Here is a 26,617-nt window from a genome sequence, read left to right as displayed (position 1 = left end):
TAAAATCTATTAAAATATGAGCATAATTTATTTGATTGTTTTGTTTTGATGAGAAGTATAATGAGGTGATTGTAACTGAGTAAAACAATTATGACGGTCGGGTTTTCTACGAAAAATCACTTCCATTCTAAATCACAATCACAGTCGAACAATAAAAATCCACATACAACTCTCACATGTAATTTCTCTCTTTCATCTAGAAATAAGGAGCTTCTGAATTAAGCCTGATGGGCCTTGATAACCCCATACTTTCATTTGATTGTTTTTGTTACTGAGAGCAAGACATTTATAACTTTACAAATGGTTTTGTCTCTGATGAACTTCACTGTGGCTGTGGTACTAGTACAATGAGGGCGGAGACAGCACATATCACAAAGAATACTATAAACATCACAGAGGTGGGTGAGCTGTTTGTGGACAGTTTTAGGGACACAAGACAAAACATACTCACCAGATAAGATCAGACTGATTATGAATATACTTCTTTAACAGAGAACACAAGTGCAGAGATGGTCTGCACTTATATAGCACTTTTAACCAAAGCGCTTTACACTGTGTCTCATTCACCCATTCACACACTCTCACACACCAACGGTAGCAGAGCTGCCATGCAAGGCGCGTACTTGCCACCAGGAGCAACTTGGGGTTCAAGTACAATTCGGCATGTGGAGTCATGTGGGCTGGGAGTCAAACCGCCAACCCTACGATTAGTAGACAACCGGCTCTACCACCTGAGACACAGCTGCCCCATGATAACGTGAGGAATGGTTCCTGTGGACAAAGGCTGTTATGGTGAGTGATTTTTTATTTATTTTTTTAATTTAAATGATAGATTGTAAACTCATTCAATGTATATTTAAAGGTCAGACATAGCTTTCAGTGTTAAAACTAGTTTGGGCAGAGTTTGAAGCATTTCTCAAGAGATTCAAAAGAGGACAGCAAAAGAAGCACTGAAGGAAGACTGAAAAATTGCAGCTTTGAACATTGGAATTTCTCAAGTAAGCTAAAGAATTTATTGGATTTTCCATTTTAAATGTAATCTTTGCTTCTTAAGACAGTATTATAATCAGCATTTTTTTTTTAAAAACCATCTTAATACAAATATTGATAATCTAAATTTGTATTAGATGAGATATCAATAACCCAAGAGGTAAATGTATTTGCTTAAAGGTTTTTCTTTGATATCTTAGGAAATTTAATAGGGATTATCATGTGTTTCATTTAGATATCAACTTTGTCACAAATGTTTCTCCTATTCCTTAGGGCAAAGACTGAGGCAAAAAGAGACATGAGAGTGTTCATAGCAAGGCAAATGCTTTACCTTACATTGTTAACAATAGATTTTACTGTAATTTACTGGTAACAGGGTTACCAATAAATCACTGTAAACATCTATAAATATATTTACAGTAAAGTAAATAATAGTAAGGTAACTAATATCTTACACTGTATAAAATAACATAAAGTATTCCCGTACATTTGCTCATTTGGCTGATATTGTAAAAAGAAAGAAAGAAAGAAAGAAAAAAGCATCACACAGCCTTCTAATCTGCAACTAAACACCTTAACCAATGAGTCTACAACTTATGCGACTAACTTGTGTTGATTTAATGCAGTCTTTTAGTGTGACTTAATTCAGTGGTAAAGGTTGTTTGATCAATGTAAGCTCAGTTGTATCCTTCATTAATTGTAAGTTGCTTTAAAAAAAATGCATCTCTCAAATGGGTAAATGCACTGGATATATATATATATATATATATATATATATATATATATATATATATATATATATATATATATATATATATATATATATATATATAATTTTTTTTTACTACTATACTGGTTAGTTTACGAAGTCAAATGAATTTTTGGCTGAAGAGATGTAGTTAAATCAAGTTAGAATGATATTCAAGTAAAACAAAATTTAAATCTCTTCTCCAAATGCAATTTTAAATGTTTGATAACAATGTATTTGAACATATTAGTATAACATTACTGTATTAAAGCTCGCTCACATAAAAGCATGATTAATTTAATTAAATTAATTGAACAATATTTAAGACCAGATATATTCCATATATCATACTCAAATACTAATTAAACATGTATAATGTAATTAAACATCTACAACTAAAATAATACTTATAATTAAGAATATTTGGCACAGTGTATATCTACCACACCAAAAATACACTAGTATTCTTATTTTCATTTATACTTACACAGCACATCAAAAGTAATCTCTCCAAATATACATTCGTGTGCTTGCAGTAAACTTGGTAGTATATTTGAATCAACTTGATGCATCATTAACTTGGCATATGTGAGAACAGTAGGTGACTTTGTTACAATCTCCACTAATACTGATTCTGGGGTCTTTTCTCTCAGGAGAAAAAGCTGAGACACAGGAGACACTTCTCTTTTAATTCCATTGGATCTCATTCCTATCTATACAGATAATATGGTGATCTATTTTTAGATTTTTTTTTCCTTATGTAAAAAATAGCAAGTCATACAATTTATAATGAAAATACATTCATAATGATCTTTGTACTATATATAATGTCATACTTTATAGAAACTACTGAGAATGTTTGGGTGTTTTTGACATAAATTGTATAAATCATACAGCTAGAGTAATTCTGCCCTTTTAAGGGTGTACAATGTTTAACATATTAATATTACAGATTAGTACTAGACATGATATATTAGAGTGGTGGAGACGTCAGTTGAAGATTTGTGAAATTTCCTTCTTAATGAAAACAAGACATTTCTACATGACCTTGGCTTCATAATTCGCTAAAACTTGTTAACTTAAACCTCTACCACAGACCCACTTCCACATTCTATTATAACTGCCTACAAGACATTAAACACTGGCTGACGTTGAACTTTCACTAGTTCAACTGTGACAAGACCAAGCTCAGGATCTTATCCTGCTCTCATCAAGGTTCATGATCTCTGCCTAGATAGAGATGCCATCAGAAAATTCCCTCCACCACTGATCAGAATCTTGAGCGATCTCTTACTTTTCAGACACACATGAACACTGTAACCAAATCAGCTTTCTCCCACCTTTATAATATTGCCCGACCCCACCCTTTCTCAGCTTTCACGATGCAGAAAAACTGATTCACCTCTTCTTACCACTCTGAACTTCTCCTGTACCCGATACACCTTCCCATTCCCTCAGATGTTCAGGTACTGGTCATCTTACAATCTCTTTCACAAAACTCTCTACAGATAGGTAGAGGGCACAACACCCTTCAGAAGTCTGCAAAACTCACACTCCTTCTCACACATAACTAATTTAATGTTAATACAGCTACAGAAGTATTAGTTACTGTCACTCATTCACATTTTAATAAGGAAAGATTATTATATAACCTTCTGACTGAATAAAATAAAAGTTGGAATTATTAGTTATATGGTGAATATTGCTAAACTAGGATACGTTTGAAAATCTAACAGGATACCGTTATTAAATTAAAAATTATTTAATATCTTGCTTACACTATTCAAAAGCAAAACTCAGGGAATACGTAGCACTGGGAGAATGGCATGTCTTAAAATCTCTGTCTCTGACAGGAAATTTACACCGTTATACAAGCTGTACACTCACTACTTTACATTGTAACAAAGTGTCATTTCTTCAGTGTTGTCACATGAAAAGATATAATCAAATATTTACAAAAATGTGAGGGGTGTACTCACTTTTGTCAGATACTGTATATATATATATATATATATATATATATATATATATATATATATATATATATATATATATATATATATATATATATATATATATATATATATATATTGTACAATTATATCTATATATTGTCTGTTACAATATACCACAACCTTTTCCCACATAACCTTGTTTGCATTTTCATTCCCTTATTTACAGATCAATCAACTTGAATCCCAAGCTGGTTGCTCTGTGAGGCCCAACCTAGACTGGGCCATAACCGTAATTAAAGTGTGCGTGTGATTACAAACAGTGATGGCTTGGTGGTTAAGGCTCTGGGTTACTGATCGGAAGGTCAGGGGTTTAAGCCCAGCACTGCCAAGCTGCCACTGTTGGGCCCTTGAGCAAGGATCTTAACTCTCTCTGCTCCAGGACAGCTGTATCATGGCTGACCCTGTGCTCTGACCCTAACATGCTGGGATATTTGAAGAAAAGAATTCCACTGTGCTCTAATTTATTTGTGATCAAGAATGATTCATTCATATATATATATATACACACACAAGTGAAAAGAATAGTCTGTAACAATATAGGGATAACCAAACTCAAAGTCGAAAACCGGGCGAAAGTCAAAACCAGAACAGTAGTCAAAATACAGAGTTAACCACGAGGGTAAGCAACACAAATCTCCTAGCAACAAATCACACAAACACCTCCAACATCCCACACATTCTCACTCTGTCTTCCTCTTTAAGTATGGCTGCCAATCTGTGAGGTCATCCTGGAGGCCGGAGCAAGGCAGGCTAGGGCAGGCTGGAAAGTCTGGGAGGGAGTTCGGACCACAAAAAATGTCACAGCACAAACAAAAAACTTCCCTTCCCAAGATAGCGGGTTGTAACATTAGTCTTTGTGAAGTCTTGCTCCTACGTAGCTGTGATGACAATTGTAAGCCTTTTGATTCTGTGTTTTTTTCTATGGATTTTTTGTTTGTTTTGTTTTTAAAAATTGGTTCCATTGTTATTTGTGTTTGCTGTCATTTTCTTCCATTGTTTTTGGATTTATGTATCTGGATTGCTTGATATTTAACAAAACCTGCACTTGCATCTGACTCCACTGTCTGCTGGAGAATGTGTGCAAATAAGAGGGTTGCATATATAATGTAATATATATATATATATATATATATATATATATATATATATATATATATATATATATATATATATATATATATATATATATTTTTTTTTTTCTGACATTAATCAGGAGTGAGGATTTTTGGCTGTATAATTTGTACTGCAGTGCTTTCCCTAGAAATAGCATAACAATGTTTTATTTATGTCCAATAAATACAGCTTACAGTAGCTTACAGCTAATAAAATGTAATGTTTATGAAAAAAAGACAAAAGTAAAGAAAGAAAAAGAAAAAAGAGCACTGCGGTCTTGAGACAAAACCTGTTTTGTATATTAGTGCTGTTGTGAGGAATTGTATTCAGGGGGTTGAATAATTTTAAAACTGGAGAAATCATCATAAGTTGCATTTTCAGTTGAATTTGGGGAAACCACTTGAAGCATTCGTTGTGTTGAACTATTTCAATTGCTTTTGTTTGATTTGTTCATTGTAAACAGCTGAAAGGCTGTACACTTTGACAATAAACCTGATTTACACTTAGGGTTGAATACTTTTGATTGCAACTGTAAATTTAGAACTTCTGTTACACATGCTTTGATAAATGAAACCCCTGACTTCAACTGAGACCATATGTGGTGTGTGTGTGTGTGTGTGTGTGTGTGTGTGTGTGTGTGTGTGTGTGTGTGTGTGTGTGTGTGTGTGTGTGTGTGTGTGTGTGTGTGTTCGTGTAGCCTGTTTGCAAACAAAGATGGGAAAGGTCTGATTTTATGGTTATCCTGTCTTTTTACAATGTTGGCATTCACCTCCAAATATCATGTTACATGACCATAACCATTATCCAGCTTCACTGTGCTTGGGGAATGATTGTTATGTTTCTCTATTATGTTTCTCTGAATTGAGTCTTTTATGAGATAAATATAATATGTGCTATAATTCTGATCATTAACAGTGGAGGCAATGATTCAGTTTGGCAAATTTGGATGGCATTTAGAAGATTATTAAGCCTGTTTTTAGATGAGCTTGGAATAGTTTACCAGGGTACATTCACTGGTCCACTTGTCATTTCAAAGCAGCTGTGATGTTATCCACAGTAGCTTTGATGTGATGCTAGTTTTCAATACTAGGATAATTAAGACCCACCTGAATATGCTCTCTTGTACTAATGCTTGGTTATTGGGGCAGTGTGCTGTATTACTTAGCTGCTCTTCCATGCGTGCAGGATTTCTGAAGAAACGTGAGCCTGTCACAGCTACATCACGATGTACCAGAGTTTGAAGCAAGGCAGCATCAACAGCAATGCACAGAGCAGAAAACAGTTATCAAAAGTGACATGAATGACATCACATGAAAAATAATCCATGGTAAGTCTTATATCATGTTTCACAGAGTGGAGATTAATACACAGTAATTATAAAGTAACTATGGTGTTGCAGTTACATTCATATTACTTATGGTGTAATACTGATTTGTTACAAACCAATTCTCTACGAGAGATAATGCAACATTTAGTTCTGCTCCACGAATTTGATCTGAATGAATGGAATGAAATTGTGTTCCAAGAGTGTTGATATTTAGTATAAAAGCACTGGTACAGTTCACTGCTTGGGTCATTCTGCTGGTCTGTGTTTGCTATGTAAGGTATAACAACACAGTAAAGATACAACAGCTTGCGGTTAGCAATTGATGATTCAGTCTAGTAAAAATCTGCAGTGCTGGAGGATATGCCTGCAAATAATAATGCATTATGTTAGTCCTGATTTGTGAATTATGACGACATAGTCTTTGACTACAAAGACCACACATATTATTCTCATGGTCTTTCTTTTCTAAAGCATATCATGTCAAAAGCTATCCACTAAGAGGGATAAAATCAGCTTCACATTGACTAGACCGATTTGTGAAAATTTTCACACTCCTGTTTTTGTCTGTCAGTCATGTTTTTAGTCCATCACTCATTCATTGGTGAGCCTGTGTGCTATCAGGGAAGCAATTTCCAATAAATATATTATATAATTCAAAACATTATAATTGATAATAATTTGTGGGATGATTGTTTCAATTTCATTTCTCACACCTCCAGGGTCGGGGTTTCGATTCCCACCGTGGCCCTGTGTGTGCGGAGTTTGCATGTTCTCCCCATGCTGCGGGGGTTAAATCGGGGTACTCCGGTTTCCTCCCCCAGTCAAAAGACATGCATGGTAGTCTGATTGGCGTGTCCAAAGTGTCCGTAGTGTATGAATGGGTGTGTGAGTGTGTATGTGATTGTGCCCTGTGATGGATTGGCACCCTGTCCAGGGTGTACCCCGCCTTGTGCCTGATGCTCCCTGGGATAGGCTCCAGGTTCCCCGTGACCCTGAAAAGGATAAGCGGTATAGAAGATGGATGGATGGATGGATAACAAACAAAAATGTGGTCAGAAGAAAGAACACTTGGAATGTGTTAAAATTTTTAGAATAGAAAGAATAAAAGATATATAGACATTAAAAAGCATCACAGGTCTAACGAAAATGCACACTGTCAAGGACTGTTGGCATTTTCTGCTTTCCTCTACCTCTCTCAGGGTCAGGTCTGTGCATTTGGTACACGTCCATAGTGTGCATGCATCACACTGCACCTGAGTGACATCAATTCAATTTCAGATTGATTCTTGACAGCAGAAACCTGTCATTCTAACAGTTCTATTATATAACAGTATAGAGATACTGTGTGAGTATACACACAGTCTACACTATAAATATTCACAAAGTGGATGCCAAAAGTGCCCTAATATCCCATAAAAATCCTTCAGACAACTGTCTGACATAATTAATATAGATATGTGAATAACATAACACAAGTGTTACATATCTTCTTACATGTGAACATTTTCATTACATTTATTTATGTTTTCTTAATATGTAATGAAATTGAAACTGTCATGCCACAAAACATTATAATTTATTATGTTTTGCATGATAATATATATTTATTGGCCTCCCACAAAACATTCTCAACTCAAAATGAACCTAAGGTTAACCGATAAAAATGAATTAATGTTTTAGTGCTTGGTCCTCTCACTGAAATACCATATTACTTCATATGGCTGTGAGTTACTGATCAGAAGGTCAGGGGTTCAAGCCCTGGCGCTGCCAGGCTGCCACTGGTGGGCCCTTGAGCAAGGCCCTTAACCCTCTCTGCTCCAGGGGCGCTGTGTCATGGCTGACCCTGCACTCTGACCCCAGCTTCCTGACAGGCTCGGGTATGCGAAGAAAATAATTTCACTGTGCTGTAATGTATATGTGATTAATAAATACTCATTATATCTTTGATTCGTCCATCCAAAAGACCTGGTCTTTGCCTATATGCTCATTAGCAAACTGTAGCCTTACAAAGGCTGCTCCTGGCATGCCTCTCATGCAGGTCAAATCTCTTTCTGGTTGTAGAAGCATGCACTTTGACACCAACAGTTGCAAGACTTACTAGCACATCCTGTGATTACATTTTGTGGTTCTTGGAGACTTCTTTTTGAATCAGACGGTCTGCTTTTGGGCTGAATTTGCTGGGACGGCCAGTCCTGGACAAATTGGCAATCATTTGAAATCTGTGTCATTTGTAGATGATTTTCCTTACAGTGGAATGATGCATTTCAAATAATTTGCAGATCTTTTTAAATCCCCTGCCAGACGTTGGCTATAGGCATCTACAACCTTTTTTTTCCTGAAGGCTTTATAAAAATCTTTGGATCTTTAGATTTGAGAGAGGTATTAAATAGATATAATAATGCATTCCTTAAGCAGGTTCTAATCACTTCTTGAGCACCTGATTCAAATTAAATGGATTTGAAGGTGTGATAAATTTAAGTTGTACTTAATTTTTTTTATGTGACTGATCTGTTTTTTTTTTTTTTGTGTTCATTTAAATTCTGAAAATTACTACAGAATGTCAATTTTATGTGTCATTTGTTAGAGTGTGTCACCCTTATTAACAGGCACTGTTTAAAAGAAGATCAAGTGTTTGCTTGTCCAAATATGTTAAAAATTCCAACAGTTTCCATGGAGTGTACTTACTCACCTCTACTCCAAGAAAACCCCATCTGCCAATTCTGATGTCAAGTATTGGAGCTATTATACAACCCATACAAATATCTCAGTGTTGCCAACTCTCGTGAGACAAATAGACAACTGCAGCTTCAAAAACAAGCCCAATATTATTATAGCCTTTTACAGCCTCAATGTAAACAGATTACATTGAATGAGCCTGCAACAACCACTCGCAGTTTGAAAAGCAAAAGCAGAATGTATGTACGACAAGCTAGGGAAAACAGGCACTATCCACTCATCACTGAACACCTGCGAGCAGAATATGATTGGAGAGATGGAAAAGGAGATTACATTAGAACCATAACTGCTATTAGTATATGAGTATGTTATGCTTTTTTTTTTTTTTTTTTTGTTTTGTTGTTGTTGTTGTTTGGAAATCTGTGATTTTTTCAAGCAACAATAAGCCCAAAGTTGCTTATTATATGCAGACATGGCAACTCTGATAAGTGTACCTCAAACCATCAGATTCATCCATGCAGAGCAAAACCCACTAGAAATAAAACCTCTGCAAGTAACCCGCAATTTTAGGCTTCAAACTGAGATGGCGATAGAGAGGCACAACCGTATAAACACAAATGTGGTACACAAGAGGTTAGATACAACAAATAGCTAATATCCATTGCTACTTGAAGTTTGGGGGGGTAATACTCAGTTTTTCCATCTGAATCAGTGATTTTTTTCTCTGTTTTTCTTTGAGAAGCTTCCAGCAGAAATCACCTACTGTTTTTCAGTGAACTCAGTTGGGATCTGATAATGATACTCCAGCGAGAAATGTCTGTGACTGTGTATATGGGTATCACCCTTTTGCTTAAAAAAACTTTTTGACTGCTGCTACTCATCATATTTAGCCATTTTAGCTGTCAATGATCTCTAATCGCTAATGAAATATTTTTGCTGTTGGTCATATCACTTTGTCTACATGTTTCCCCGGGGGTTTACTACAACAAAAAGAGAATAAAGTTAACCAAAAGGAATCAAAGGAAAGACTGAATCCCTGCAGGATTATTACATACACCACTATAATGACACATATGGTGGCCGGTATGTTTATGTCACATTAACATACAGAATCTCACAAAAGTGAGCACACCCCTCACATTTTTGTAAATATTTGATTATATCTTTTCATGTGACAACACTGAAGAAATGACACTTTGCTACAATGTAAAGTAGTGAGTGAACAGCTTGTGTAACAGTGTAAATTTGCTGTCCCCTCAAAATAACTCAACACACAGCCATTAATGTCTAAACCGCTGGCAACAAAAGTGAGTACACCCCTAAGTGGAAATGTCCAAATTGGGCCCAAAGTGTCAATATTTTGTGTGGCCACCATTATTTTCCAGCACTGCCTTAACCCTCTTGGGCATAGCGTTCACCAGAGCTTCACAGGTTGCCAGTGGAGTTCTCTTCTACTCCTCCATGACGACATCACGGAGCTGGTGTATGTTAGAGATCTTGTGCTTCCATTTGAGGATGCCCCACAGATGCTCAATAGGGTTTAGGTCTGGAGACATGCTTGGCCAGTCCATCACCTTCACCCTCAGTTCTTTAGCAAGGCAGTAGTCGTCTTGGAAGTGTGTTTGGGGTCGTTATCATGCTGGAATACTGCATACTGATCATGCTCTGCTTCAGTATGTCACAGTACATGTTGGCATTCATGGTTCCCTCAATGAACTGTAGCTCCCCAGTGACGGAGGCACTCATGCAGCCCCAGACCATGACACTCCCACCACCATGCTTGACTGTAGGCAAGACACATTTTTCTTTGCACTCCACACCTGGTTGCCGCCACACACACTTGACACCATCTGAACCAAATAAGTTTATCTTGGTCTCATCAGACCACAGGACATGGTTCCAGAAATCCATGTCCTTATTCTGGTTGTCTTCAGCAAACTGTTTGTGGGCTTTCTCGTGCATCATCTTTAGAAGAGGCTTATACAAGCTGTACACTCACTACTTTACATTGTAGCAAAGTGTCATTTCTTCAGTGTTGTCACATGAAAAGATATAATCAAATATTTACAAAAATGTGAGGGGTGTATTCACTTCTGTGAGATACTGTAATTGTTGTTTATAAATACAACCCCAATTCCGAAAAAGTTTGAACAGTATGAAAAATGCTAATAATATCAAAATGGAGTGATTTGTAAATGTACCTTGACTTGTATTTAACCAAAAAACATATAAAGAGTATTTGATGTTTACCTAATCAACTGCATAGTTTTTTTGAAATTGATGCATACAACACGTTCCAAAAATGTTGGGACAGGGGCAATTTAGGACTAATAGCGATGTGACAAGTTGAAGTAAGAAGGTGATGTGAAACAGGTGAGGAGATCGTCTGATTGTTGTATATAAGGAGCCTCTAAAAAAGGCCTAGTCCTTCAAGAGCAAGGATGGGTCGAAGCTTGCCAATCTGCCAACAGATGCATCAGCGGATAATCCAACACTTTGAGAACAACATTCCCCAAAGACAAATCGGTAGGATTTTGGGCATTTGACCTTCTACAGTGCACAATATAATTAAAAGAGTCAAGGAATCTGGTGAAAGGCGAAGGCCAAAACCCATTTCTGAATGTGTGCAATCTCCGATCCCTCAGACATCACTGTCTTAAAAACAGTCATGAGTCTGTAATGGATATCCTGACATGGGCTCGGGAATTTTTTGGTAAACCTTTGTCAGAAACACCATTCGCCGCTGCATCCACAGATGCAAGTTAAGGCTTTACTATGTAAAGCAGAAGCCATACATCAACACTGTCCAGAAGAGCTGCCGACTTCCTTGGGGATCGGCCTCATCTGTACATTTGCGCAGTTGAAGAAATGCATAATGGATGAATGGGGGGAAATTCCGCTTGCTAAACTTAACCAACTTCAGTGCCCAAATGCTTAATAAGTGTTATTAAAAGAAAAGCTGATGTTACACAGGAAGTGGTAAACAGTCGACTGTCCCAACTTTTTTGGGGTGTGTTGCAGTCATCAAATTTGACATGAGTGTATATTTTCAAAAATTAATTGAACTCACAAAGTGAAATATAAAATAATGTGTTAATAATGTGTTTTCAATACAGTACAGGGTGATTTGAAATTTCAAATGCCTCTTTTTTTTGCATTAACCATACTAACCAACTTTTTCGGAATTGGGGTTTTAGAAAGGGATGCTCAACAAGTATAACTGTGTTGATCAAGTGTCTGCAGTTGACAAAGGTTTGTAATAGTAATATTTTAAAAATATTTTTGTAATAATAATAAGTTTTGAATATTTGGTTATTATTATTATTATTATTATTATTATTATTATTATTATTATTATTATTATTATTATTATTATTATGCATTGTGAAAGCAGTCATTTCTCAACATTACTTTCTTAATTCACCTTTATTAAAATAATAGTAATATATTTGTATGATGCAAAATGGGACTGTATACTTTGTGTGCCCATTTATTTCTATGGCAATGTTCATTCATCATGAACTTCATAGTTGCGAAGAGGGTTTTCTTAGTAGTATGTCTCCTTTTCCACCCATCCTAAAACAGAGAACATATACCGGAATATCAAAACAATGTCAGATAAAAGTGGAACACAACTTAGTTAGTTTGTCGCAAAATGCACATCATTTCCACATTCATAAGAGTTATTTGTTCTTACCGCCTGGGTTCCGTCTAAGGAGGTACCTTCTTGCCTCATCATAAAGGAAGATGAGCAGTGAATAGGGGAAGGCACAGAACCACCAGCTTGGTCTAAACGGATTGAATAATAGTTATATAACTGGCTATACTGTCAATGTTTGTGGATAAAGAATTAATTTCCATACACATTCAAATATACTGTACTTATGGTATTATAAACATATGTGTAAAGCAAACTTACTTCAATGGATACATTCGAAGAGCTATGTCCATGCCTGGGCAGTAGGATAAGAAAGCTGCCAAAGCGGTCTCCTCAAACAACCCAAAGATCAATATTTTGTTTCTAAACAACAAAAAAGAAATTAAAAGGGATTAGAATACAAAGAGCAAACTATGTAAAATGCAAGCCATTTTAACATTTCTTTATTGCGGTTATAAAGTACTCCATTGACTCACCAAAACTTTATGATTGTTTAATATACTTAATATGCTTAATATACTTTCTATAACTTTGCTTACGTACTTCATTCCCTGTCGTAGGATGGAGTTCCTCCTGGTCTTACAGATGATCAGATCAGCCCATTGCACAATTACTATGCTGACAAAAAATGCTGTATGGCATGTGTACTCCACAATTTTTCTTCGTTCATAAGTCTAAAGTAGCAATGAGGAAAGGACAACATGTAATGGACTTGAATGTGCAGTATACATGAAAGTAAATTCTGTATTTTAGCTCTTTACAGTCATGTATAAGTGTTACACACCCATTGTTGGCCATAGCTGTCTTCTAGATCATTGTAATATTTATCATCCCAATTAACACGCACTCCTATTAAGTCTGCAGGCAGGAATCCATTCTCAGCAAGAATCACAAAGTAAGTGAAGAATCCTGCAGTAGCTTGCATCATTCCTATAAAGACATAAAAAGTCATAGAATTACCATTCATATTTTTTTACTCTGTTTTCTCCCAATTGGGTCATTTGTCAGTTCCCACCCTCTAGCTAGCTCTCTCCTATTGCAAGAGAGCGAGTGACCGGGGACAGTGAGGGCTAAAATGTGCTTCCTCCATGACACATGACGCTAGCCACCACATTTCAAATGGTGCTCATGGTACATCACAGGGCAGCTGAACACACTCACAGGAAATCAATCTTTTCCACAAGCATGAATTCCCAACTCAAAGATGCCAACAATTGTGGAGCGCCATGCTCAGCACAGCAGTGACCCCACCTGGGTAGTGGCCTGGTACTGTGTGTGATGGTGGCTTGAGTGGATCAATCACTGCAGTGTTAGTGTGTGTTTTTAAACAACTCAATGTTACTGGTGGATTTAGAAACAGCCACCACCCAAAAACAACAACAACAAAAAAAATCCAGCTAATAGCAGTGCTGACACTGATGATGTCTAGAAGACAATTCCACACTGTACTTGAAAATGGATGAGCCACAGATCATAACAGTACACCAATGTGCAACAACAAGTGTCTCTTATAAAGTGTCCAGTCTTTAAAAATCTCAGCAACACCATCGTGTCTGACATAGAGCCGCACCCATGTCAATGCTGTGCTGTGCTCCACTATCTACTGATAGACAGGTAGAGGGGATTTACAATGTGTGCATAGTAATAAATGGGCTACAGTATGTAACTGTTCACCTAGGAAGTGCACCGAATTCGGTAACAAATTGAAGGAAAGCATTGTGGTTTGGTTATGAAGTGGGGTCATTTTGAGTCGACTTGTCTACTTGTCTACAGAAAATGAGTACAAACTTATTCAGGCTGATCATATATCTTATGAAACATTTCTATTCTGATGGTATGTTTCTATCCCCATCCACGGGCACAAGGAGAATGAAATGAGAATGAAATGAGAATGAAAACTAATGGTTTTGTAAACTAAATAACTAAACTTTGTTGGCCACCAAAAAAGGTACTTTTAGAGGTACTCTTATTGTGCTATATACTGAAAGACATAATTAAATACATGACTGTACATTACATATATAAATAAATATGACTGTAAGTCTGGGTTGAATATGTAGATGTATATGACTATCAAAGGTTTCTTTGCATAGAAAGCGCTTTCTTACCAATTTGACCATAGGCTATACTAATAAGTCTTTCATTCACCAGCTTGTCTGTTTTAGGATTTCTGGGCTGTCTCTTCATGATGTCACTTTCAGCAGCTTCGTATGCCAAAGAAATAGCAGGAACCTGAAATATGAGTAAAAGTCACAATTATCCCATCATCTTTATAGTCTTATATTGGGGGGATCCACTTATGTTTCTACTCTGATAGGAATCTTACCATGTCAGTTCCTAGGTCAATACATAAAATGGTGACAGTGCCCAGAGGTAGAGGAATATTTGCAATAATGAAGAGCAGGAAGGGGGAAATCTCAGGAATGTTGCTTGTCAGAGTGTATGCAATAGATTTCTTCAAGTTGTCAAATATCAGACGGCCTGGAGACAGAGTAACATTTTAGCAAAATACAGATTAGCGTTGTCAACCTGATAGATAGCTGTTCTGTAGATATTCCTACCTTCCTCAACTCCAGTAACAATAGAAGCAAAGTTGTCATCCAGGAGAATCATATCAGCAGCCTGTTTGGAGACATCAGACCCAGCGATACCCATTGCTACACCAATATCAGCCTTCTTCAGAGCAGGAGAATCATTAACACCATCTCCAGTCACAGCCACAATGGCACCCTGTAATCACAACAAAAATATTTCAAAATTAAGTAATTACAACAGCAGTGTTCAAAATTCGGACATAAAGCTAATTTTGTACTGTATTAATTGTACCTGTCGCTGACAACCTTCAACAATTATCAATTTCTGCTGTGGAGAAGTTCTGGCAAACACAATCTCAGTGTGGTGACTTAGGATGCCATCCAGTTCTTCTGCGGTCATATCCTTTAAATCTCCACCATGGACCACACAAGCCTTTGCATCCCTGTAAATAAGCATTGCTTCAGCTACAATCTAAACAACTTTGAAACACTTCACAAAAGACTTTAGACGCATTATTTGAAAATATTGCAGTTACCTGGGGTCGACATCTCCAACAGGAACGTTTAAACGAGCAGCGATGTCTTCCACAGTCTCATTGCCTTCTGAGATGATACCCACACCCTTAGCAATGGCTTTAGCTGTAATTGGGTGATCTCCTGTAACCATGATGACCTGGAAATGCAAATATATTTGAGATCTTCTAATGCATCATGTAATAATGTTGAAAATCAATCATCTAATTATGTTGTAAAACAAACATCTAATTATGTTGTAAAACAATATGAGGAGCTAAAGCACTGTACCTTGATTCCAGCACTCCTGCACTTGCCCACTGCATCAGGTACTGCAGCACGAGGAGGATCAATCATAGCCATGAGTCCAACAAAGCACAGGTTCTCAGTGGGGAAGTTCACTTCTTCTGTATCAAATGCAAAGCCTTCAGGAAACTGATCATCAGGGAGGCTGTAATGGCAGAAACCTGCAAAAGAAAGCAATTCATTAATTCATTCATTTCTTTAGTTAACATCTTCAGGAATCCTGGTCAGGGTTATGTTAGATCCAGCACACACATTTTTAGACACATTCACACCTACGACATTTAAGTGTAGTTAATCTATTAATTGCATGTTTTTTTCAGAGGTGAGAGGAACTGGTGGAAATCTACATGGATTTAGGAGAACAAGTAAAACTCCACACATGATTGAGCTCAATATCAGATCAGGGACCTTGGAGCTGTGAGGCATCAATACTACCCACTTTGACACTGTGCCAATATGTGTTAATATGCTAAGGTCTAGGGTACTTGGTCTTTTCTACCAATAGAAGGCCCATTCTTTAAGGGGTGAATTAATCATCCACTGTCATGCCGTTTGCACAGTGTGACCTACCTAATACCCTTTCTCCAAGACCTCCCAGTTCCACATAAGCATTCTGAAAAGCATCCTTCATTTCATCATCTAGAGGTTGCTCTTTTCCTTGAAGCACAATAGTTGAGCATCGGTCTAGGATTCTCTCAGGAGCTCCCTTCATTACGAGCAAGTGTTTTGTCTCTGAAGCATTGGAGTTCTTGTGGATTGAGAGCTGCGGACAATCAGATGATGTTAGGACTTACAATTTTCTTACAACTGCCTATTTTCCGTTAAAAAACAGAATGCATGAATTAAATACCTGGTATTTATTGGTGGAGTTGAAAGGGATCTCAGCAATCTTTGGGTATTTGTCCCTCATGTCCTTCACTGCACCACAGCAGAGCTCAATACATTTCAGCAGAGCAGACTCTGATGCATCACCTGCAGTTTCTCTCTGTAAGAGCATAAGATATTAGATTTATAATAGAATATTTGCCCTTAAAATATACTTCTTTGGCCTCTTTCTAGTATACTAATATGGTGGTTATCTGATGAGTTCGTAAAAAAAAAGATTTTTAAGAAATAGATTCATGAAGAGGAAAAAGAATAATAGAAGGTTTGATAGTATGGCACACCTTAAGGATTGGAACATTGGCTTGATCTGCAAGGAAGACTGCACGGTTGCACAGGCCAGCTACACGAGCAAGAGCAGACCAAGTGGGAGAGCTCCTGTCAAAAGCGGTTCCACTTTGGTTCTCTGTGGTGTCGGCTTCATGAATTTGGTTGTCAAACCACATATGTGCCACAGTCATACGGTTCTGGGTCAGAGTTCCTGTCTTGTCTGAGCAGATAGTGGAGGTAGAGCCAAGGGTTTCTACAGCTTCAAGATTTTTCACCAAACAGTTCTTCTTCGCCATACGTTTGGCAGTTAAAGTCAGACACACCTATTGGATGCAGAAAACTGTTGATGATCGTTGGGTTTTGATTAATTAAAAAATTTCAGTGAGGTTACATCTAATTGCTGAGAGCTTCTCAAAATGTGGAAAACATTAATAGAGAATATTAGACAAGATATGGTAATCTATACCAATGGGCCACACAGTGCCCAAATTAAATCCATTCTGCACAATCACATTCACTTAAAAAGGTTTCTAACTGGAAAATTACTACATGACAGCATACATTTTGTACATAATATATATTTCTGTACATATTCCAGCACACTTGGCTTATTTTAGGCATGCATAAGTACGACTGAAAGTGAACAATAATTCTATTTTACTTACAGTAACTGTAGCAAGCAGACCCTCAGGCACATTGGCAACGATGATTCCAATAAGGAAGATGACAGCTTCAAGCCATCCATATCCAAGAATAAGGGACAAGATGAAGAAGGACACACCCAGGAAAACAGCCACACCAGTAATAATGTGGATAAAGTGTTCAATCTCTTTGGCAATTGGTGTCTGTCCACCCTCAAGACTTGAGGCCAGGGTGGCAATTCGACCCATCACAGTGTGATCACCTGTATTGATGACAACACCTTTGGCAGAACCTGAGAACAAGATATCATATTATATATATATTATTTCATATATTTCATCTTTCATATCTTTCAAAATAGCAATTTATTTTCCTACCTTCAACACAATTTGTAGAAAAGAATACAATGTTCCTGGTTTCTAGAGGATTGTCATTGGAGAAGTCAGGAGTACGTGTCTGGGGCTCAGATTCACCAGTAAGGGATGAATTGTCCACCTGAAAGGTAAGCAAATTAAGTAAGCAAAAGCAATTTTCAAGAAGCTAGTGCCTTGTGACCATATATTTTTGTGGGGCAGGACGGCATTAATAATGACAAAATGAATTTGAGAGGCTATCACACTTGTAGATACAGATCTGGTGAACTTTAAGAGTAATGGGCAGTTGAAAGTTGATAACATACAGTCATCTGTTATATAGTAGCAGCTCATTTTTAGTGGTTTTAGACATGAAACGTCCCCACCCCCTTTTTCCTAATTTATTCCAGGTAATACAATTGAAAGGGACATATTTTTCTTCTTTTTTTCAGCTTTTGAGTGGCAAACAAGTATTTCACAAATATTTCTAATGTCCAGACATTATCCACACCATAACTCCCTTTTCACTCTTCCAATATCTTACATTACAAATGGTTCTGAACATTAGAGACACAGTCTGCACTTTTTTGGTAAATTTATTAGACTTAATTCTGATAATTAACACGTAATCTGCCAACCCTGTCATTAACTGTCATGTTTGCTGTTCCTTCCACATTGAAACTGTTCATAAAGTGGTCATGGGGCAGTGAGAATTTTACTCCTATAGGCCTCTATTGGGGCTTGTTGTAGTTCCCATTTTTGACCACTAGGTGCAATAATAACTCTGTAGATGCTAAGTTTAGCAGTCAGCTTGCTGCCCAACATTTGCACAACATCCAGGAAGGCAGACAGACCAAAGGAAAATCAGCTTATGTCTGTCAAATAGTGACACGTTTAAATCACTGCTCACTCAAAAGAGATAATATTATTGCAACAGAATTTAAAATGCATGGAGATAGCAGTTCACAAATGTGTTGGAATAAAATCTGGAATTTCAGTGTTTGTAGTATAATTAATTATTCAACATAGTGATTTGCAAGAGGTTTAAGGATGTCACCTTGCATCCGTGTGCAGCGATAATGCGCAGATCAGCAGGGATTCTGTCACCACCCTTAATCTCCACAATGTCACCAACCACTACGTCTTCAGCATTGATACTCTTCTTCTCACCATCACGGATAACCAATGCTTGCTGAATAACAGAAAAATAAATGTCTATAACTGGTTAAATGATCTCTCTCCACTTTCTCAGTGGAATAATATTTTATGTTTATACCTGAGGGACAAGGTTCTTAAAGGATTCCATGATCTTTGAGCTCTTAGCCTCCTGATAGTATGAGAAGCAGCCAGTGATCATTACAACAGCAGATAGGACAATTCCAAGATACAGCTGGAGAAAAAAATGAATGTGGGTGTGAGACAGAAAGAGAGAGAGAGAGAGATAGATGGTTTGGAGCAGGGAGAGGGGGGCAAAGGTGTTCTATTAATATACTGCGTAAGTAGATACCACTGGCATTTTCAAACAGCAGGCATCGTTTATTTTTCTTACATTATCATTTGTTGGTTCATCTTCGGAGGCAGCTTGGATTCCGTATGCCAAAAAACAAAGAATAGCTCCAATCCACAATAAAGTGGAAAATCCACCAAAGAGCTGTTTACAGAATTTGACCCATTCAGGGGTTGTAGGAGGAGGTGTCAGAGCATTGGGTCCATCTCGTTCCAGGATTTCTTTTGCACGAGAAGCAGTCAAACCCTTACAAAAAGTATGAAATTATGTTAGAAATTTGTTAATGGAAATAAATGAATGTAATAATATTCATATAACACACAACAGTCATTATATATTATAATTGATTATACATGATAATGTTGGCATGTGTCTAAAAGTGTGGAATGTGAAGCAAAAAATGCTTATTTATTTATTTATTTTTATATTATAATAGATACGACACCTAACCTCTACTCACTCTGTCAAGGTCAGTGCCATATTTGCGATGAAGCTCATCTAAGGTCAACTTATGGTCATCCTGCAGGGAAAAATAAGAAGACATAACAAAAATGTTAAAAATGATCATTTAACATTAGGTTTCTGAATTTTACACCATAAGGCGGAATTTCTCACCAGATCGACTTCTTTTTTCAGATCATCCATGTCCTTCTCCTTTTTCTTCCCCTTTTTCTTCTTTTTCTTCCCATCTTCTGAGGTTGCTGCTAATTTGTACTTATCACTGCCCTTCTATGAAAAATGTGGCAAAAAAAATGATACATTCAAATAAAAAGTCAAATAACATATTGATTACAGCATTACCAAAGAACAAAACATATTAGCAATATCAAAATTCATCCAAATTAAGCAAAACTCATGAAAGAAGTAAAAAAAATCTTTAAACACTTACGCCTAATCCCATTTTGTCTTTTTAATTTATTCAATGTTCAGCAGGGATTTTCCTATTCCAGTCCTCTGGAGACATATGAAAGCTCCCGCTGTTCACAAACGTGCTCACAAACCTTTATATCCCACTTGCTCACCTGCCTGCAGGGGAGGAGATTTGAGTAAACTTGGACAGGATTGGCAGATGTGTTTTTTTTTTTTTAATTTATAATGTATGATCTATTTAACCTTCATTCCCACATTTGAACTTTCAAGGACAACCACTAACAAAGGACAACCAAAGTCCTTTTCTGTAAAAGTCTACCTAGTTTTATGAAGTGCTATTGCCAAAGAGTCTGTAAATCATTTACAAACACATACACCTATATATTGACTGTACTATATTGCTTGTACTTAACTGCTGTTTCCTCTTTATTTAAACTTTTCTTTAGGAATATTACAGAAAACACTTTCCCATCCCTGGAAACCATCAACAAAATCTCACTCCACTATAATTAAAGTTGAGGGAATAGTAAATCATGAACGCCTACCTTGGCTCACAGGTCCTAGATCATGTTTAGTAAACGGCTGGCTGTTTGTTGTGAGATGGTGCAGAATAGCTAAGATAAGAGCAGTCATTCTGATGTACTTCCCAGGATCCCACGATTCTCACATTCTTTTCAGCACAGTATAAATTTGGCTGCCAAAACGTCAATTTGCATGTGAATTCACCTGAAACATCTCTCCCACCATTTACAAATAGTGTGTCATGTTAGATACCTGACAGACTGTAAGAAACTCTGTATTACTGAATTACCTGGTACTGCAAGAACTGAAACACATACATATGAAAGGGATCTAAACAATGACCATTCAGTTGGCTGAAATGCAGATTGCAGGTATATCAGCTTGTCTTTAACACCGAGAGCAGCTTTTAAAAATTATTTCACCTTGTTAAAGATTAAAATAGGTATTGTCCCACATAGTTACATTTTAATAAACGGTATTTCTTACTCTCATAAAACTCCAACATTTATTAACTTGGAACTGCCTGAGGGAGAGAGTGAGAGCCATTATAGTGGAAGAACCAGTTTTATGCAAGCAAGTGAAACAGACAAGACAAGTAACAATACACTCGAGCACAAGAATTTCACTGCAGATAGGTTAATAATAATGTCGGATTGCCAGGTATCTAACTGGTTCCGGAATAGAACAGTGTATCCACTCCCCTTAAAAGTGTTTTAAGGGTGTCTTAACAAGTACATCCACACATGTATACATTTACTAATCTCAATTATGAACAATGAATGAATAAAGAAAACCACACAGACTGATCTTATATGAACTTCGTAACAATTAAAACATGCACTGGATATTGAATTTGTTTTCATATTACAACTAGTACAAATGCAAATCCTGTGACATTAACCTTTGTAAATGTTTATATGAATTGAGTAATGTGCTTTGTTTCAAATTTCAAGCCATGAAGAAAGAAACAGCTTTTAGTATCTCATTGTTTTGAATCTTAGGTACAATCATCTTTATGTTTTCGATTAATCTAAATATTTCACTAATTTTACCTAATTATAATCTCTTTTTTTTACACTAGGTCTGATGTGTTACAGCAGGGAAATCTGGTAATGCATCAATTATCACAAATAACCAGCAAACACTATATTATGCGTAACAGTGCTGCTTCTTGAACTATTATATAAAACAATAGTTTTCTCCTTCTGCTTGCCATATCCCATTATTATTTATTCTGCATCATTTGTGATTCCTACATGTGACAGTAGAATAGATTCAGAACATGTGTTTCAGTCTTGACATGAGACAGTTCTTTGACAATGAATGACTGGGGCTGAGGCAGTTCTCAGAACTGGAACAAGGGCACTTTATGAAGTCCTCCCGGTACAACAGTTGGCATTTTATTTGTTACTTTTCTGGCTGATACTGAAAAATGATTTCCCTCTCAACATCAACAGCAAAAATAAAAGCTTTTATAGGACCCTGGAGAGCTCAATCTGTCTCCATGTGACTCTCTTTCAGTCACATGGTCATAAATGCACCAGATGGAAATTTCAGCCACAGACGACAGACGAAGAGGAAAAGTAGTGGCAGCAGATCAGGCACCACAATACATATTTCACTTTGTTGTCTCTGTTTGAACTTGTGCTATTCAGGGATTTTGATCAAATAATGGAGTGTTAAACAAAGTGGTGAACGTACAATAATCTTGTACCTTCTGTATTGTTATTTCAAAGAGACTTTGAACCTTTTTTTTTTCCAGGGCATGTAACATATTCGGCTTAATGAAGTGGGGGGAGGGGAGGAGTAATCCAAAGTAGATATGTGAATAGGTTTAGTTTAGAATATTAAATGAAAACTATGTGCAACACTGGTATTGAACTGTCTTTTATTGAATTTCATTACAGTCATATATGTATAAGTTTGAAACGTAACCATGAGGCACAAATAGCTAAACAATAGAGTCTCTGTACCACAGAATAACCCAATGGAATGTCAGGAGTAAGTTTCTGAGTGGCCATAGTCATTCATCCACACTGGTGCTTTTGTGTGAGTCAGGCATGGTGCTTGTAAGAGACCATTGTTATCTTCTACTGCCGAGGAGAGAGAATTGTGTGTTCAGGTTACCAGACTGTAACACCACAGTTCCCAACAGAATTTTCCACTTTTCTTCTTTAGCAGAATGACCTACTTATATCCTTCCTGCTCTTGGTGTTTTTCTCTTCAACAAGCATAACTTATTTACCCTGATGTTCCATATACAAAAACTAGTGTAACATGTTGCAAGAAATTTCCAAACATTATGACATACTGAAATTGCAAAATACTCTTTAATACATGATAATAATGTATTTGACAATATTGTGATTTTGTATTCTAAGAAAATGTATTCTATTTCAATGTAGGTTTGTTTGTACAACACTATGAATGGTTTCTTAGCATGCTGTTTCAAGCTAATCCCTCCTGTAATAACAGTGTTAGGTCAGCTCTGTATGGAGCCTCCTAGCACTGTTTTTTGTGATATAGAATGAGTAAAATATGCATAAATATAGACCAAAATTCTAATTAATTCAGAAGACTTAGACTTAAAAAGTTCTATGTTCTTCATATATGTATTGGAAGCCTGTTGCTCAAGAGGTTGAACGACACTAAAATTGTTCAAACCTGCTAGTGCCTTACATTATGGCATTACAGTTTTATATGACATATTTTATTGATTTGAATAAAATCATTCAAAATGAATTGAAATCACGTTAGCTCAACTGCTGCGGCAAACTATTTTAAAAAGTAACACTTTTTTTTTTTTTTTGCAAATCATACAATCACAAAGCACACAGTTACTTTATATTTGATGAACTAATATAATTTATAATTGTGACTGGTGCAAAAGTTTGGACACCTTCCAACTGTAAAGTCTCAGAACTTAATTAACTTTATTGACAAATTAGTACTGTCATATCGCAGCAAACCAGCAACTACAGTTCCCAGAATACAACACAAACTACAAACATGGCCGACGAGGACTACACTTCCCACACATGCACACGTGCAACATCTCCTGAGTTCTGATCATGGACACCTGCACCCAATCACACATACACACACTATAGAAGTGGCAGTTGGAACGCTCAGCAGCCTCGTCTCTGTCGTTAGCCAAGCCTTATATTCCGTGATCACTATTCTGTTTTTGATCCCTGCTTTGTTCTTTGACTAGTATGGCCTGTTTGCCTGATAGGCTGATCTCTGCTTGCCCCGTGACTATGATTTCTGCCTGCTCCTTATATTTTGTGTTATTTCTACCTTTTGGTTTACTTTGGTTCCGCCTCAGGTACCATAACGTGACAAGGACTCTTTATTCAGGTCAAGAATTGTCATTATGAATAACAATTCCAAAGCATAATAAATTCAATGGCTCCTCAAACCTTGTGCTAACATTCAACATCTATGGGCTCCTCAGTAGATGACTGAGGATCTGAAAATAAAGCTAATTGATGCCTACAAAAATATTAAACTGCTACCAGCTTGCAATTTCCATTAAAGTCAAGACAAGATCTGAAAGAAAGAAAACTGTCAAATCGAACTGCCTATATGCTGGGCAGAAAGGCAAAGCAAAACTCCCATATAATATTAAGATAAGGACCTGAATGAAGGTTTAGCTGACACAGGAGGGGTGGTGCACTGTGCAGTGTTGCTTGCACAAACATGATCTGCATGGAAGAGTCATCAGAAGGAAACCTTCGGTGATGGGGGCTGTGTAGCCGGTTCAGTGAGATTGGGTCTGACTGTCTGATTTTATTGATATTGTACAGAATAAACCTATAGGACCGTGCAGTTGTTGAAATGTGTCTGCGTAGGTCAAGTATTCATCACAAAAAGTAACCCCAAGGTTTCTGGCTTTCCTGCTTGGTTTGAGCATAGTTAAGCCAAGATCAAAAAGGACAAATAGAGCTGGGTGTCATCAGCATAGCAGTCATATAAGAAGCCGTGAGACTCAATCACTGATAGGACTCCACCCAGTGGAGAGCCTTTCCGATGATGCCTATGCTGCAGAGAATTGACAGGAGGATCTGATGATTCAGGGTCAAAGGTAGCAGAGAGGTTGAGTAGAATGAAGACAAATGATCTTGAGGTTGATCTTGCTAGTTGTAAGGCTTCAGTGACAGAAAGCAGAGCAGTCTCTATGGAGTGACTGCTTTTGAAGCCACATTGCTTGGTGTCCAGGAGGTTGTTCTGTGTGAGAAAAGTGGAGAGTTGATTAAAAACAGCTCTTTCAAGGGTTTTGGACAGAAAAAGGAGGAGGGAGACAGGTAGTTGTCAACAGCAGCATGGTTAAGTGTTGGATCAAAATAATGCCTTCTTGGTGGGTGGATCTATTTGCCAGTGTTACTAATGTATTGCACAAGATTAGTTAATCATCAAGAAGTGTGACTCTCTCTATAAAAGCAGAACTTCTGGTAGATTCTTGTTTTGGAGTAATAAGGTGTGTTTCTATGAAAGGACATCAGCCATGACCTCAGAGAAGTAATTATTGCTGCGTACCACTATGGTTATAAGGCCAACTACAGTGCAGGGTCAGACCATTTAATGCTCATAGACATAAAGAAAAACCCAAATGCCACATCATGTGACCTACAGACCTGCAGTAAGCACATTAAATGTTTATGTTCATGACAGTACAATCAGAAAAAGACTGAAAAAGAATATCTTTCATGGAAAGGTGACTAGGAAAAAGGTCCTTCTCTCCAAAATGAATATGGCAGCATGAGTTAAGTTTGCAATATTGCATCTGAACAAACCACAAATGTTCTGGAATTATGTCCTTTGGACTGATGTGAACAAGATGTTTGGTTATCATGAACAAGGCAATTTTGGTGAAAACCAAACATAGCATATCACCACAAACAGCTAATGCCTGTTAAACTGTCAAGCAAGGCAGTGGAGGACTGATGTTTTGGGCTTGTTTTGAAGCCACAGGACCTTGGAAACTTGCAGTCATTGAGATAATGAGAGACAAGGATGAACTCCACTTTATACCAGAATATTCTTCAGACAAATGTGAGGCCTTCTGTCCAGCTTAAGCTGGGGCAAAATTGGGTCACACAACAGGACAGTGATCCCAATCACACCAGCAAATCGACATCTGAATGGCTAAGGAAAAATCAAGGTGTTGGAATGTCCAAGTGAAAGCCCAGACCTCAACCCCATTGAGATGTTGTGGTGGGATCTTAAGAGAGCTGTGCATAAACAAATGCCCTTAAACATCAATAAACTGAATAAATTGTAAAGAAGAGTTGGTCAAATGTCTTCAAAAGGAAGTGAGAGACTGGTAAACTACTATAAAAAATGTTTACTTCAAGTCGTTGTTCCTAAAAGTTACTGAATTTTACTGAAGGTTCCTATATGTTTCTGAATTACAGGGCATACTTATTTTTCCCACCCGGTTTCTGAATGTTGATTTACTTTTTGGGAAAATAAAAATTACTACATGAAATGCTTCATGAATTCTGTTGTGTTTTTATCACCTTGGGTTATTTAGCTTGTTTATAGAAGTTCATGAGGCCCACACAATTGTTATTTATCATGACTGTATTTGTTACTGGCACTGTGACAGTATGACCTTCAGCTCCCCATTGCAAATCATTTGACAGACTCATGGAGAGAGAGAAACTACATTTGCTGCTGGTTGTTAAA

General features: G+C 37.0%; 1 protein-coding gene and 2 long non-coding RNA genes across 4 annotated transcripts; 2 read left to right on the top strand and 1 right to left on the bottom strand.

Annotated features, from left to right (window-relative positions):
* The first annotated feature begins 377 nt into the window (after positions 1–377).
* LOC128629177 (uncharacterized) lies at positions 378–10,301 on the top strand. The gene is made up of 2 exons (XR_008393489.1): positions 378–998; positions 6,052–10,301. It is a non-coding gene; the product is annotated as an uncharacterized LOC128629177 (long non-coding RNA).
* Positions 10,302–12,276: 1,975 nt separating this feature from the next.
* LOC108258576 (sodium/potassium-transporting ATPase subunit alpha-1) lies at positions 12,277–20,513 on the bottom strand. 2 transcript variants are annotated; one of them, XM_017457281.3, is made up of 22 exons: positions 20,424–20,513; positions 20,150–20,263; positions 19,995–20,054; positions 19,577–19,780; positions 19,304–19,417; positions 19,085–19,219; positions 18,052–18,169; positions 17,698–17,966; positions 17,047–17,355; positions 16,731–16,865; positions 16,451–16,643; positions 15,866–16,041; positions 15,598–15,734; positions 15,354–15,504; positions 15,089–15,257; positions 14,854–15,008; positions 14,636–14,759; positions 13,312–13,457; positions 13,071–13,201; positions 12,789–12,890; positions 12,567–12,658; positions 12,277–12,445 (listed from the first exon to the last, which is right to left on the bottom strand). In XM_017457281.3, the coding sequence occupies exons 1-22, from the start codon at positions 20,433–20,435 to the stop codon at positions 12,417–12,419; spliced, it is 3,075 nt and encodes a 1,024-aa protein (XP_017312770.1). In that variant the 5' UTR covers positions 20,436–20,513; the 3' UTR covers positions 12,277–12,416. The 2 variants fall into 2 exon arrangements, with proteins under 2 accessions (XP_017312770.1, XP_017312771.1); XM_017457282.3 differs by having other exon boundaries at positions 20,150–20,260; positions 20,424–20,495.
* Positions 20,253–26,396, top strand: LOC128629178 (uncharacterized). Its single transcript, XR_008393490.1, has 2 exons — positions 20,253–22,035; positions 25,895–26,396. It is a non-coding gene; the product is annotated as an uncharacterized LOC128629178 (long non-coding RNA).
* Positions 26,397–26,617: the final 221 nt, after the last annotated feature.

Source organism: Ictalurus punctatus, chromosome 26, assembly GCF_001660625.3.
Source record: "Ictalurus punctatus breed USDA103 chromosome 26, Coco_2.0, whole genome shotgun sequence".
Lineage (NCBI taxonomy): Eukaryota > Metazoa > Chordata > Actinopteri > Siluriformes > Ictaluridae > Ictalurus > Ictalurus punctatus.
The sequence above is the reverse complement of the archived record's forward strand: the minus strand, read 5'-3'. Positions and strand labels throughout refer to the sequence as shown.

Excerpts from the sequence above, each read along its gene's own strand:
- LOC108258576 (XM_017457281.3), bottom strand. Across the intron at positions 15,258-15,353 it reads TTGAAGGTTGTCAGCGACAG|GGTGCCATTGTGGCTGTGAC; the intron begins GTACAATTAATA and ends TTGTGATTACAG. Across the intron at positions 13,202-13,311 it reads ACAGCTATGGCCAACAATGG|ACTTATGAACGAAGAAAAAT; the intron begins GTGTGTAACACT and ends TTGCTACTTTAG.